General features: G+C 38.7%; 1 protein-coding gene across 1 annotated transcript in view; it reads left to right on the top strand.

Annotated features, from left to right (window-relative positions):
* Window positions 1-15,252, top strand: part of ERCC6 (ERCC excision repair 6, chromatin remodeling factor) — a 43,408-nt gene that overhangs the window by 8,171 nt on the left and 19,985 nt on the right. Inside the window, exons 5-8 of the mRNA XM_074154351.1 lie at window positions 297-1,023; window positions 7,397-7,522; window positions 11,487-11,645; window positions 14,940-15,075. Coding sequence (XP_074010452.1) covers window positions 297-1,023; window positions 7,397-7,522; window positions 11,487-11,645; window positions 14,940-15,075 — 1,148 coding nt within the window. The remainder of the gene's footprint in view (window positions 1-296; window positions 1,024-7,396; window positions 7,523-11,486; window positions 11,646-14,939; window positions 15,076-15,252) is intronic.

Below are 15,252 nucleotides of genomic sequence, written 5' to 3' on the forward strand. Positions count from 1 at the left end.
CAGAAATATTTGCGTTGTGATAGTACGTGTAATGTTTCCTATCTGAAGTTTGAGAAGTAAAAGTTTGAAGTAAAAGTTACCATCTGACTTTTTCAGTGTGTTGAGTTTTGCCTTTTTTGAGCTTCAAATATTATGGGTGACGATAATTTGGACTTCTAAGTTGTATATAAAAACTGACCTGAATGCATATAAAGCTGAGAGGGGACAGGGGGGAGGAACCAAACCACCTTTGCTCCTGTGTTTGAGTTGCTCAGAAGGTGTTAAAAACATGCTGGATGTCCTGATTTCTGTTGTAGAACCCGGTCCATCATGTCTTGGGAGCATGCTTATGCCTGTTCAGGAAACGGAGTGGGACGAGCTCATTCGTACTGGCCAGATGACCCCATTTGGAACTAAAATACCCCAGAAGCCAGAGAGGAAGCCACGACGATTGATGCTAAATGAAGCGTCTGATTTTGAGAAGTACTTAGCAGACCAAGATAAGCTGTTATCTGAAAGAAAGAAGTTAGCCCTTCACAAAGGAGCAAAAAAGAAAGCACAAGCCAAAAATGCTCAGTGCAGAGCTCTCCCCTCGGCTACGAAGGAAAAAAGGGGCAAAGCCCTGTCAAAAACAGATAAGCGCTTACGAAAACACCTGAGGAAACTTCAGAAGCATGCCCTCCAGATTCAGCCAAAAGCAGAGATTTCAAAACGGAAGAAATACCCCGAGGCCAAGAAGCTCAAGCGTGAAGAGGAGGATGGCAGCGGAGAGTCCGAGTACGTACCTGACGAGGAGCTCTTTGATCCAGAAGCAGCGGAAGAGGAGGAAGAGCAGGCGTCTTCTCCTGCTGAGAATGATTCCGATTATGAACTCAGGAACCTGTCAAGAAAAAGAAAATATTCGGCAAAGAGAGATTGTAAAGAAGATGCAGATGATGCTGACTTCTTCCCCAGCTCAGAGGAAGAAGAGTACACACTGGGGAAGCGCAAAGTGAAGAGGTGGAGAGATGATGGAGACGAAGATTATTATAAACAGAGACTAAGGTTAGTCCTAGACGTTTTTATTAGTAACATGAACAAATTCTGTTGAACATGCAAACGGCAAGGTGTGTAATACACCCCTGGGAACTGAAGTAAGGAAAATGAGACAGAATGATCATAACTTTCCAAAAGAAATCAGATGTACCTCGTAATTACAAGGACTTTACTGTTAGATTTTTCTGATTGTTATAGGTCCTTGAATAATATCAGGGGGTGTTTGTTGTTTTCAGAACTGGGAACGTGCCCAGGATGGAGTATCTATAACACAACATATTACTTGGCAGCTTTTATACTTAAGCACTGCCTTTGTCTCTAGATCATATAGCTACCTTTCAAGAAAAAAAAACCAAACAGATGGCACTTTTCCCCCAAGAGAGAAATCTTTGGTTTGGGATGGGCTGAGATGCTTAGTTTTTGGCTTTAAATAATTAACTGCCAGTCAAGAAGAAATCATTTGAATAAATTATAGTTACATACTATTTTTGTGGAGTTTGTTAAATCCGAGGCAATTACGTTTAGTTTCTATGGCTAACAGTTTTCTTTGAAAAGCATTATTAAAAGGATCTTTTGAATTTAAACTTGTAAAAAAATATACTGGAAATGACAATATCTATATTATTTGATTATTAGCACATGATATCTCTTGTGTAACTGATATTAGAGGACAGAAGTGATGAAGACTGGACATTCATACCGCTGTTGGTCAAGTCTAAAAAAAGCTGCTTTGTTTGACAGTGATTTTCCTCTCTTTGGTCTTGATGAGAGTGAGGGTAAAAACATCCTTGTCGTAAGAGAGAGTGACGGTGGTGGTGTTTTCTGTCGCTGTGATGACCTAAGGTTGTAAACTGAGGCAGGTTTCTCAGGAGAATCTAGTATGTGGCGGGGTGAAATACAGCCGAGAGCACAAGTTATTTTTGAAAACGGCAGCTGAAACACCTTGTGCTGATCTGTGATTTATGAAATTCAGTATCACCTGGGCGGTGCTGAGCTCTCCGTCGCTGCAGCGTGCTCCTGAGATGTTTTCTCTGCTGATGGCGTAGCTCTTGAGCAACTAAAAATAAGACTGAGCAATATTTCCATTTTCACAACTGCCTGGAAAACACTTTGAAGGGGCAAGGAAGTGCCATGTAATTTGTTAAGCTCTTAAAATGGGAACTAGACATGCCAATGAATTTAAGAGCCGTTTTTACGCATACTGGGAGTCAAAAGGTCAAGATCACTGAAATGGCTGTTTTGTTTTAGTTGTTCTCTAACCGCTGGCGTGTTGCCCCTTCAAGGGCTGAGCTTCATATAATGAACTTGAGCTTGTTGATAGCTCTGCTTGCTTCTAATTAATTCACCTTTAGTGAATGTCCTCCAGAAAACCATGGATTCCAACTTGAAAACGGCTGCTCCAGAGTGAAAGGAAGAATGTATATTAACTGTTGGTGAAGGGTGATTGATGTAGTGATAAGAAGACACTGGGAATTGCAAAGGAACTCAGTTAATGCTTGGGAGGCTCGAATTTGACACTTTTATAGAAATATAAAATCTTCCAGATTTAAATGAAGCTGTGTCAGAGAAGGGGGTCAAAAAGTCAAGGTGTAAACACCATCTTTCCCTGCGGTGAGAGGCTGGGTTGCTGTGGAGGAAGAGGGATCTCCTGAAAGCAGAGGGACTCCCAGTTGTAGAATGACTGGTACCAAAACCTCAGGTAGAAAGAGCCCAAATTCGCTTTCACATCCCAGGTCAGAAAGGCGGATCAGAAGCAATAGGTTTGCAATTCCAGGATGCTACTTCTCAAAGTTAAAGCATGGTTTATTGCTCTTGAATAGAAAATCTCAGTAAGAGGCTTAATCTGAGCGATGTCCAAAGGGTCATCAAGAAATATGTTTTTTTTTTTTTTATTGGCTGCATTAACAAAAATTAATTGTACTTAATTGGTAAAATATTTACTGTGCTACTGAATAAAACCATACTCTTCGCATTTAAATTAGACCAATATTAAATCATTTTTAATTCAGTGTTTTCATCAAGAGTAATTTATTTTGATTGAAAGTTTTAATATGACTTACAGTTTAAATTCGTTCAAACTCGTTTTTTAATAACGTTAAGATTGTGACAATTTATCCTTAGCAAAGTCATATCGTAGACTACATTTCTTTTTGGTTACTAAAGTTACAATAAAAGCCTAAATGAATTTTAGAAATATCAATAACTGTAATTGCTACCAAAACACTACATCTCTTAAAAATTTCATAGCTGCAGTTATTGTGGCTGTTAAGCTGCAGCTGTCCACGTTGACGGCTTTATGCTGACACCCCCAGGTAATCTTCATTATGGGAAACGCCATGAGAAAATAAAATGTAGCGAATTAAGGAACATATTAAGAATGCTATAGAAATGCTGTCATTTGCTTACATTTATGTCTTGTTTCGTGTCAGTTTTACTTTTGAATGCAAACGAATGGCTGAGATTATGGTGTATTTTACCCCTGAGAGAGGCAGGGGAAAATCCTTGCGGATTACTTTAGTCTTCTGAACATCTAGTCTTGTGCTTGGCGCCGAACGCAGTCCTACGCTCTTAAAGAGGGAAAATGAGTTTTCTTTACATTAAAACTTTTCAGAGATGGGACTTGAAGAGATTGGTCTGTGGCAAGGGGAAAAGACGACGATGTTGTTAAAGCACAATAATTAGCAGGACTGCAAAGCGTCTCGAGAAGAAGAGGCTGTTTTGCGAGGCGGGCGGGAGAGCACCCAGCTCTTTCCTTTCCTCCTAAAGTTTCCTCGCAGTGGTCGGTCTGGTCACTTGAGGCAAGGTGTCACCGGTGGAAGCTGAAAAGAGAATTCAGCTCCTGCTCTCAGTAATTTCACTTCTTTTCCCTTGCCTGGGTCTTGCCCCTTTCTCTAGTTACTGGAGCCACCTAAGCAGGGGAAAAATCTGTTCTGAAAAGGATTAAGGTCTAAGATGAATCATAACTCGCAGGAATATTGTAGAAAGGAACAGTGGGGTTATGGAGAGGAAGGTAAATAAGTGGGATACCATCAAGCAGCTGAAAGGTAAGGTTAAGATTCAGTGAAAAGTCGTGTATCATCATTCCCAACTGTCCCTCGCACTGATAATTACCAGCTGAACCCAGAGGATTGGGTAATTAGTCTCTAGGATGGTGCTGAAGGTCTCAGAGGCTTGATCCCCGTCACCAGGTACTCAACAGTGACCGTCTTGGTCCAGAAGTGTTCAGAATTGGGGCTGGTGGAATCTTAACCTCTTGCCTTCTGGAATGGTCAGGTCATGGCAGAGCCAGTTTCTTTGAAGACTATGGAATGAGTGAAAAAGCACCTGTTTTCAGCTTCTTTTACCTAGAAGCACAACATAAAAGTAACCTTGTGTGCAGATTAAATGCGCAGGAAATAAACCTTTTCCATGTTCTCGACAAGAAAACTGCTGAATGGTTTTCTTGTTTTATTCTCAAGACTTTGCAAATGTGGAAACTGCAACTTACAAGGATTTTTTTTTTTTTTTTTTTTGCATATTAATCAAAGTTTTCCTTTGCATGTATTAAAATGCAAAGCATAAGTATAACCAGGTAATTTTTGCTGCTTATAATATATGTAGTTAATGTTTTAGATTATTGACGTTGCTAATACGGTATCTGCATAAATTAAGAGCTTGAAGTCAAAACGAAACAAAAAATTAGTGGTTTTATGGTCATTATTCCCATTGCAGTTGTCAGTGTGTATTCCCCTGCTGCTTCAAGGAAGGAATTACACAGTGTTTTATGGGAGATAAGTGCCATATTGATGGTTTCTTGTATATTCTGTGTAGTTTATGGAGTACAGTTTGAATTCTTCCAGAGCTCAGAGGCCAGGCTGGGAAAGCTGCTTCTTTCCACGTGTCCCGAGTGGCACCCAAGCAGCTGAGGAGCTGGGAGTCGTGGCTATCGGTGCATAAAGCAGTTGATAGAGAGAATCAACCCCCCCCAAAATAAAATCTACTTAAAAATAAGTTGTTTTTCTCAGATCAGTTTTTGTGCGCTTGCTCTCTTGGAAGCATCTGAGTCACTGAATCCCTTGATGTTTCAGAGTTATAAATTAAAACAGGATTAAATATTACCTTTCCTGAAAGATACTTTCTTAGAGCATCCTAACTGCTCTTTAAAATGACAAAGCCGAGACACAAATGAAGATATATTTTGGCTCGCTCGCTGAGTACACCTTTCATTCTAAGCTCAAGTGTGTAATTGTCTCCATCAGTCTTAATTTACTTACGGAGAGTTGTGGTACTAACTGCGTGTATTTCATCTGTTAGGACGTACCAATTAAACCCACCCATATAGACCATAAAAAGTTAGATCCGAAAAGTGATGCTGAATGCTTCAATTTAGCAAATTAGAATAATCTGTAAGGGATTCTGAGCTGTCTAAAATAGAAAACGTATTGTGCTTCACAAACACAAACTATATTAAACACTCAGCTTGGTTCCTGATTGTGTTTTTTAACAAAAAAAAAAAAAAGTCAAATTGTGCTCATTACTGCTTGGGATGGAGAATTTCTTTCTAGGGGATTGCAGTAAGTGGGAAATGGGCTTAGTATCGGAATACATTCTTATATTCAGAAAGATTTAATTGCGTGATATATGGCTTTCATACTGCACTTTCCAGGATAGAATTGTATTTATGTCGGTGACCGTGGACAAGATAAAAGAGATTATTCAAAGGTCATGCTTTGATTTTCAAGAAACCTTGGTGATACAGTAAAACCTATATTTTCTGATTGTTGAGGTGCACTAATGATGTTTAGCTGAGGTGCAGAAGGAACGTATTGACCAAATGGTTAGTGAAGTCAAACATGAGCTGTTTCTCCCTCCAAAGTTTGATTTCTGGGGAAAGGTAAAGACCAGACTGAAGAACTGGCTCCTGCGGAGGAGCAAGTAGTGTTTGTCCTCCCATTGCTTCAGCCATTGAGATATTTACACTTTTTTTAATTAAAATAATGACGTTTTAGTGTAGAATATCTTAATGCAATGTCTTACATGAAATTCACAGCCTTTCAAAACCTGGATAGCTTCTTCAAACTTTGAAAGGTTTTAGGGGTAACAACAAATTGCTGCTTTTTCTTTAAACTGAGGGCAAAAGAGGGCAATTTCTTTAAATTGAGGGCAAAAAACCCTCCAGTCCTTTGGAAGAGATGTAGTACCAGAACCTTCAGGACTAGCGCTGGTGTAATGATGCACTTCAGTAAAGTAACAGATAGCGTGTGTGTAAAATAAAGTTTTCTTTAGGAAAATTAAGTATGGGATTTATTAGGTCAAATTCTAGACATAGGTGTTTTCTAGGCATCTAATAATTTCGAGAGAAATCCCAACATTAATCGTGCTTCTGGCAGGAAAACGTAGTAATTCTATGAAGAGGAAATGCCTGAATTCCTGGAGAGCTACAAATAATCGGAAATGTTTCTTCTTGGTTGTTTCTGGATCACTTTTTCTACTGTACACTAGAGGGCAATCTGCTTCTTCCCAGGGGGGACTGAAGCTCTGGTGTTGGTTCGTGGCGAGTTCTATTGGAATAGAGAATTGGAAGCAAAAGTCTTGTAGAGATTATTGCCCTGCTTTGAGTTTGATAGGGATGAGTTACCTGCTATTCCAGCAAACCCCAGACTGTCGGTGCAGTGCGATGGGTTAGTGCATCCCCGTACACTTTGCTGTTACACGTGGATGGTTTTGGGTCACTAAAACCCAAGTCCAGAGTTTCCTTGGGTGTTGAAAAATCCTTCTGTGCTTTTTCAAAAGAGGGGGAGAACCATGGGAGGGGAAAGGCAATTCTCTAACCTGCCTGGAATCCAAATAAGATCACAAATAAGACCACAAATCACTCTGTAATTTTAAAACCTCAGAAAACTCAATTGTCTTAATAACGACTGTTTAATAGATTTAGAGCACATCACCCCAAAGACGGTGACGTTTCCAGCGGAGTCCTCTGTGTAAGATCATACACCGCTGCACGTTCCTCTAGGTGAAGGAAGTTATTTAAGTATTTGGTTAAATTAATAAAATAGTTTTGGAATACCTAAGCTCTGTTGATTTTTTGTGGGGGTTTTTAATGGAGGTTTAGAATTGAACAGGTTTTTTTTTAGCCAGGTTTTTTTGATGATGTTGACTGTTGATTCCATTGAATTAGTTTTTCTGTCTACAGAAAATTGTAGCTAACTATACTATAGCTAATCTAATTAGCTATACTATTATTATGGTATTAGCTATACTAATGCCAAAGGATTACTACTTAAATCATGACATTAAAGAATGCATTTTTATTGGATTTTTACCTGGAAAATTCAGTGTAGTTTTCATACAGTATCTTTTCTATGCCATAATTGAATATTGACTCCTTGTGTTGCTCTAGGAGGTGGCGAAAAGAACGTTTGAAGGACAAAGAACATCAAGCAGCCGAGGAACTTTCTTCAGAAAGTGACACTGAATTTGAAGAGGGTTTCAAAGTACCAGGATTTCTCTTCAAAAAGCTTTTTAAGTATGTATTGTGTACTTCATTTTTATGTTATGATGCTCTATAATGTTAATAATAGTAGGAGAAGTCATGGTGATTTCTGGATGCCCTTTGCTGGAACTTATAATTCAGTGAACGATGCCTTAACTTCTATTTCAGTTGTTTCTGTAGGATTATTTCATTAAAAAAAGGCTCCAGGATCAAACCTCAAAGAAACTAATTTATTACAAGCACAAAATGTAGTTCCATGAAAATAACGATGAAACCTGGCTGATGCGAATATTGTGAATGTGTATTAGCTAAGCCACGAATGGAGCAGCTCTCCTTGTCTATTTTTATAACTGCTTTCTTTTATTGATAAATGCTTTCTTTTAATTCAAGCGTGGAGCAGTAGAATAACTTTGAAGACCAAGGTGTTGGCAAGTTGTGATAAATGAAAACAAGAAATGTAGGTGTTTCTGTGGGTGGAGTGAGGGAAATTATCTGCCAACAAAAAGTATAGACCACTCTTTCTTTAAATAACTACTCAAAGTCTACTCGAAGTAACTACTTACAAGTCATATTATAAAATAGTCTTGAACATTTTGCCCAGTAAAATTTTAAAATATGAAGAGTGTGTTCCTAATTCCTTTAGTAGGTGGAAAAGACTCTACAATTCATCCTTTAGTCACTGAATGCTGGGTTACAGATTTAGATGTCCCTGCTTTCTGTTTCGGTTTTTTGAGACCGTGGTGCCCAGTGACACTTTTAAATTAATCTCGAAAAGCTCTTTACAAAGGGCAGCCCAAACAAGCTGGCAGCTGATGAGTTCACTTCATCCATAATATCCCCCTTAACTTTCATCCATAATAGGCTAGAATTTGGTCTTGTTGGCAACATTTCGCACAGCAGGAAAAAAACACTTTCTCTTTCCAAAGCTAACTCTCTAAAATCTTGCAATTAGTGTAGTCAAAAGCCCTGGTTTATAACGGGTGTGTGTGGTATCCCTTCCAACAGAACCACTTAGTCTTAACCTCAAAGAAATTATCGCTGTTGTCCTGCAGTTGCTTGAGAAGGAAAGCGCAAGCTCTGAAATGGGATTGAATTAACGACTTGGTTGCCAATATGTGGTCTCCAGTTGTTTATGCAAAGGTACTGCCGAAGTAATCATCCTGAGAAGGGATGTGCGGGCTGAGCAACCCCAAGGGAATTGAAATAAAGCAAGACAACTAAAAATTAATCTTAAAGATATCAGCCTCGCTAATGAAGGGTATCCCTGCGAGCATGAGTCAGTTGGCAAAACTTCCTAAGTGGTTAGAAAGATCAATGGAGTTGAATGATTTGTCTGACTTAAATGCTGAAACCTCCGATGTAGGAAGGCCCAGAGTCAATAGGCATTAAACTTGGAGTTCTCAGCAAGCTGAGTACCGAACATGGAGGTCTATTGACCCAAGGAGGTATCCTCTAAGTGATCTTCCTCCATAGTTGAATTGAATTCCGAAAGAGTTAGCTTATACTAGAAATAGCAGAGCCTCCTTTGGTAAGCCTGGTAAAGTGGACTATCTGATTCTTATAGAATCATGGGATGGTTCAGGTTGGAAGGAACCTTAAAGATCATCAAGTTCCACTCCCCTGCCCTGAGCAGGGACACCTCCCACCAGACCAGGTTGCTCAAAGCCTCGTCCAGCCTGGTCTTCAACCTCTTGAAGGATGGGGCAGCCACAGCTTCTCTGGACAACCTGTTCCAGGGTCTCACCACCCTCACAGCAAAGAATTTCTTCCTGAGATCTCATCTAAATCTCCCCTCTTTCAGTTTAAAACCGTTCCCCCTCGTCCTATGGCTCCCCTCCCTGATCAAGAGTCCCTCCTCATATCTCCTGTGGGCCCCCTATATATTTCTTCCCTATATACTTGGTTTCTTCATCATTTGCTTTCAGTGTGTGATTTCCCTGATACCTCTGAAATGCAATTTTTGTCTTGGCAACGACGCAAGCTAAACTCTGCTAAAATTCCCTTCTGTGGTGAATGTTGAGGGATGCATCGCAGCACGATTGCTTGTGTGAAGTACAGCCCAAACACAACTATTTTGGAAGATCAGACAACATTTTTATCCTTTATTATTATACTTCTACAGTAGTTTTGGAGTAAAAGAACCCAAAATATTAAAATTGGTGCACTAAAAACATAATATGAAAGAGAATTTATTATCTCTTCACACAACCGTAAAAAATTATGGGGGGGGAGAGTTGACTTTAACTCTTGCACAGTTGCAATTATTACATGTTTATATGATTATGCAAAGAGAGCATCTCCATCTTTTCCATTTTTGAGATAACTTTGGAGTGGAATTTTTTACAAACTTAATTCTGTGAAACTTTCTCAGGAGGAAGGGGAGAGGGAGAAAGATGCTTGTAAATGCAGCTGGCTTTTGAGCACTGGATGTAATCCTGAGAAATAATACAAAATAGTATCAGGAAGCTCTTGGATGGTCTTCTGCTGAAGAGACGTGCTGGGCATTAGTCTGGGGGAGCAGCTTCTGACTGGAATTAGGGTTCTCTCCAATTCTTTAATATTTCCCTCGGAAAATGTTTTGTCTACATGAAATGTGGGAATGGTGGCGTCTTAACCCAATTATAGCTAATCCTGCCAGCCATTTCATAGTTGTTTTGAGATTGCTGCGTTTTTAAGGTAAATTAATTTCTAATTAAAGGGTCTTTTTTTTTTTTTTAAGGGCTTGCTGGTGTAATGCATTTGAGACACCAGCAGGTTGTGTGATGTCTGACCCATTAGATGTGTTCTTTGATCATCTTTTTCTAACTACTCTAGCCATTTGTTCGTCTCCGTTTCGCGTTCTTTAAATCCATACAGAACTCGTCATAAATTGATTTTTAATAGTACTTAGTAGGCACTAGTGTCATTAGCTGTCGGCAGTCCTAAATATTATTTGGTCAGAGAATGAAGGAGGATTTTGAAATGCACACAAGAAAATGACCTAAAATGAACAATCCCTATTTAAAAAATAAAGTGTTTTTCTCTTTGCTGTGCTCTGTGCTCCAGGAATCCGTGCCATCAAGAGAATCTTACCAGTAACCTTGTTCTTCTGCTTAAGTTACAAGACACACGAATGCTGAAACGTGTATTTTAATTGTAACTTAAATATCCTGTTTCTTAATTTCTTTCTGCCCTGTTTTCAATGTAACCCATACAGACAGTGCGTTATTCCTACTTGTCTCACTATTTCATATCGTTATAAAAATGCGTGTCCTAAAGTGATACTCAGCGTCTTAGTTCCACCTTTTTGGCTTCCCATTGTAAATCTTGCTTTCCAGTCTGTTTCTTTTAACTGGAATGTGTTTTATATTGTTGCTTATACAAGTCCCAGTGAGTGATTGGGACTGAAGCCGCCCTGGTGCTCTCACCTGATGATGCTCCGCTGCATCCCCTTCGCTGGAATAGTTTCTGTTGTTTTGCTTTCCAGAATATTTTGTCTTTCTGGCTTTTTTTGATTCGTTGGAAGAGACTAAATGTTGTTAAATGAATTTTGCTTAAAAAAAGCACGCTTTGGCAGGTGTGATGGGTTTTCCCAGTGGAGTACAAAGTCTCTACCCCTTACAAGTCAAGTTTTTCCTTCAGTTCAAGGTATATGTTCCAAATAAATAGAATTTGCTGCATCCTTATATGTCATCTTTTCTGAAAAGATAGTGCTTTGTTAGAGTAGTTGCTTTTAACACTTAAAATATACATGGAATAAAATACCCTCTAATTACCATGACTATCAGTTTAATTAGAAATGTTTCAGCGTTGCATAAAGAAGGAAAGTCGCGCGTCGTGTCTGAGCGCATCAAAAATGCATGACCTGGTAAATACAGCGCTGGTGTAAAACACACATCCAGCACGTTACTGTAACGAGTGTGAGAACCTAAAATGATTAATTGATGAGTACTTTCTGTTATGATTACCAAACATTTACCATCTTCTTTTTTTTTTTTTTGTTTTTTCCTCCTCATAGGTACCAGCAGACAGGTGTTAGGTGGCTCTGGGAATTGCACTGCCAGCAGGCGGGAGGAATCCTGGGAGATGAGATGGGATTGGGCAAAACCATCCAGATAATTGCCTTTTTGGCAGGTTTGAGCTACAGCAAGATCAGGACTCGCGGTTCAAATTACAGGCAAGTGCTTTCTCCGCAGACTGTCAGTCTGTGGAGCTCAATTAATATTTCATCAGCTGTATTGCTGGTGGAGGAGGGTCCTGTGAATTATTAATGACATTTCAATTACAATATTCCTTTAATTCTTTTAGTGGGGGACATCAAAGGAAAAATTTTACGAGACAATGGAGCTGTAGGGCAGGAAAAATTAAACATGTAACACTTTTAATGAATTCCAGGCATTGATGCTTCGTTCTGCAGATGAGCCGCGCTAGATATTTTGGGTCAATACAGTGTCTAAGGTTACCTTCCACAAATGGATTGTTTACAAACTCAATTACATTAATATCAATAGTTTACACAATATGGAATTTTAAATCAGATGTAATACCTTTAGTTCCATTTATTAAATTTTACATTAAAATAGTTGTCCTGGCGAGCCACCAGGTAAGTGCTTTACAGGAAGCAACGAGCTGATTTGCAATGAAAGTCAGAGTTTCTGATCAGCAGGGAATTATCCGTGCCAAAAAAAATAGTAGTAATAGTAAAAACACTAACTTCTACGGAGGAATTGCTATCTACTATGTTTTTTGTTGTTTTTCAAAACCCTGTTAGAGTGACTGGCCTTTCTTACAAGATCTCTTATGCTTTTTTGTTATGTGTGCTTTAAAATTTCTTTTTCATGGGTGAAATTACCAGAAAACATACTTGGTGGTGTCCTTGGATTTACAGATGCAGGCGTGAATAATACTTGATTTTTCTAGTTCTGTTGGCTTGTTTACCTGATGTAAATTGCTACGTGCAATTAAGCAAATATCGTAGTACTATACTAAACAAAAATAATTAACCTTATATAGAGCTATATTTAAATGACGTTCAGGATGTACGTGAATTGTAGAGTAATGCTTTAAAGAGGAAAGATTCCTGTCTTCTCTCCATTGCTTCCTACTGTAGCCTTTATGTAAGAAAAATCCATGTTCTCCATCACTCAGGCGAGTTGATTTCCTTTGGTATTACTTCTGGAAAAAGGAGATAATGCTGTCAGTTCCTGTGCAGAATTGCAAAGATGATCATGCCATCTTGCAGGCACTTGAGCATTAAGGCAACGGGGTTGCTTTTGTCGATACTCAAAATACTCAGCTTTGATTTTCTATCGGGGAAATTTTCTGCAAAAGTATTACAAATAAGGTGAGGAGACATCTCCTTTTGTAAACAGCTTCCGATTCCAGTGTCTTTCTGATTTCAAAGGAGCCCAAAGACTGGCTGAAGTAAGGAACTACTTGTTACATGGAGTATAACTATTACAGAAATGAAAATGTTGTCTCCCTTTTAGCAGTCATTGAGCTGTGTGGCTGGGTGAAGCCAAATGAAGTTTGCTTCTTCCCAAATATGTTATTTTGTTTAACAACCATGTTACCTTTCCCTACAGACTTATCATTTATATGGCAGAGTTTGTCATCGGATCTCTCAAAAAGTTTATACACTGATTATTTACTCATCTGCGCTCCTTGAGATACTGAGATATAATCATACACATGAAACATTAAGGCTCAGTCTGAGTGGCAGAGAGATTAATTTCAATGGTAATTACATGAATAAAAATCCATTGCCCAGAAAGCTTGTATTGCTCTTGCTGCCCTGTTCTTTTATTTTCACTAGGATTTAGCTGTCATTTCAGTTGCATGTTGTGCATGGCAGTGGAGTTTGGGTATAAAGCAACATGTTTTCCTCTGCTAATTTTTCAAGTACTTAAAGATTATAAATATAGTATGACTGCAGCTTCCTTTTTCTTGGTAGTAAGTTGCAGGAATAGATCTTCTTTGCAATTCTAATCACATCCAATTAAGTAAGAACTAATAAAGGATACTTGTTGTGAATCTGGATTTTATAAACCAAATGGAGAATGAAGGATGGCTGTCTCGAAGTGTAGTGTTTGGTTTTGTGCCTCAGCACAGATGGGAAGAAGTTAGGACAGCTCTTTTTATATAAATAAATAATAGCTTCCAAGAGAAGAGTAAAATGTTGGCCAGTGAGAATGAAGAATAAGAAACTCAGGTGTTCTGGGAAAGTTGACTTTTTTTGCTGTAGATATTCTTAAGAGCGGTTGGCTTTTTTGTATAGATATTTTTAAGAGCAGTAGCAGTGGTTATTTGGGGTCGTAGCATTAGTTTAAGCTATTTTTTGCATCTCCAACTTGTAACTTCAGCTTGAATTGGTGGGAGTTTTTTAATTCGACTATGTAAGGTTGGTTTTGTTTGTTTTTTTTTTTCATAATGAAAGAGAGAAGCAACGTCCAGGTTGTCATTCTGCGTATGTGTAAGCTTTTACTAAAGAACAGTATTTCTTAATGTCAGCAGTTTCTGAAGGCATTAACAGCTGTTTTTTAAAGCAGGGTATTGCTGGTGTCTGGCAAATCCTCCTTTATTGCTATATGTACGTGAATGTGAACGTATACTGTGATCTTTGGAACTGTTTATTTATTATCGCTTGCATAGTACGTAGTCGGCCACCCACAGATCAGTATGTGATAACTGTAGCCGTTGCCTTTGTTTGCAAAGGCATTTTGTGCTATTTTTTAAAGAGCAAATATGTTTGAAAAATAGCTCCTAGTAAGCACTCTGTAGGATATTTCCTCTAGGATTGTTGGTATTTGTGACGGAAATATTTCTTGTCTGGCTGTTGTGCGAGAGATTTTTCTCTTCTCAAGTTTAACACACGGCAAGACTTTGTTTCCAACATCTCAGTAATTCTCAGAAACAATCAGATGATTACGAATAAGAAATTTAGGAGTGTTTAAGCCCAGCTCAGACCTCAGCTTCCACCGATGATATATTCTGCTGCTTATCTGTGAATGATGCTGGTAATAGCACAGTACGTTACCAACGTGAAGCAGAACACCTGTGTGTAAGTCCATTTGTGACACTCCAGCTACACATTCTTTTTAATAGAAGCAATAAAATAGTTGTTTGTTACTGATTTCTTTTCTCTTATAGAAACAGCAGTCACCCAGACCTGATTTGTGTTACCACAGGAGGAAGTTCCCTCATGCCTTATTGTTTGGAGCTCTTCTATTTCTGTGTTTATCTTGATAGATGCATCCATTAACCGTTCAGTGGAGAAGTTCTTGCAGCAGGACCCCTTCCATCTCCCTTTAAAAAACAGCAAAACAAAGTGCCGATTAATTTCCATAGCTCTCATGTTCCACTTGAACTATAAAGTGTGTCATTTTAATATGTGTGTATTTTAAGGAGCCACTAAATATACAGTATTTATTTCAAGGTAAACGTGGGGTTTTTCTTGAATGCTTTATTTTAGGTACCAGGGATTGGGTCCAACGGTGATTGTTTGTCCAGCTACTGTGATGCATCAGTGGGTAAAAGAGCTCCACACTTGGTGGCCTCCATTTAGAGTCGCAATTCTCCATGAAACTGGTTCTTATACCGACAAAAAGGTAATTCCAGAAGCTTCTCTTGGATTTTCTTTCTTTTTTTTTTTTTTAACTTCGTGCTAACCAAAATAAAATAAACACTCCTGAACATTTCCGTGCAAGCTTGTGGGATTTCTCCAATTGTTTTAAAAGAAGAAAAAGTTCGCTGTGCTGTCTAGATTTGTTAGAAAACTGGACAAA

This window comes from Numenius arquata, chromosome 10 (genome assembly GCF_964106895.1).
Source record: "Numenius arquata chromosome 10, bNumArq3.hap1.1, whole genome shotgun sequence".
NCBI classification, from domain to species: Eukaryota; Metazoa; Chordata; class Aves; order Charadriiformes; family Scolopacidae; genus Numenius; species Numenius arquata.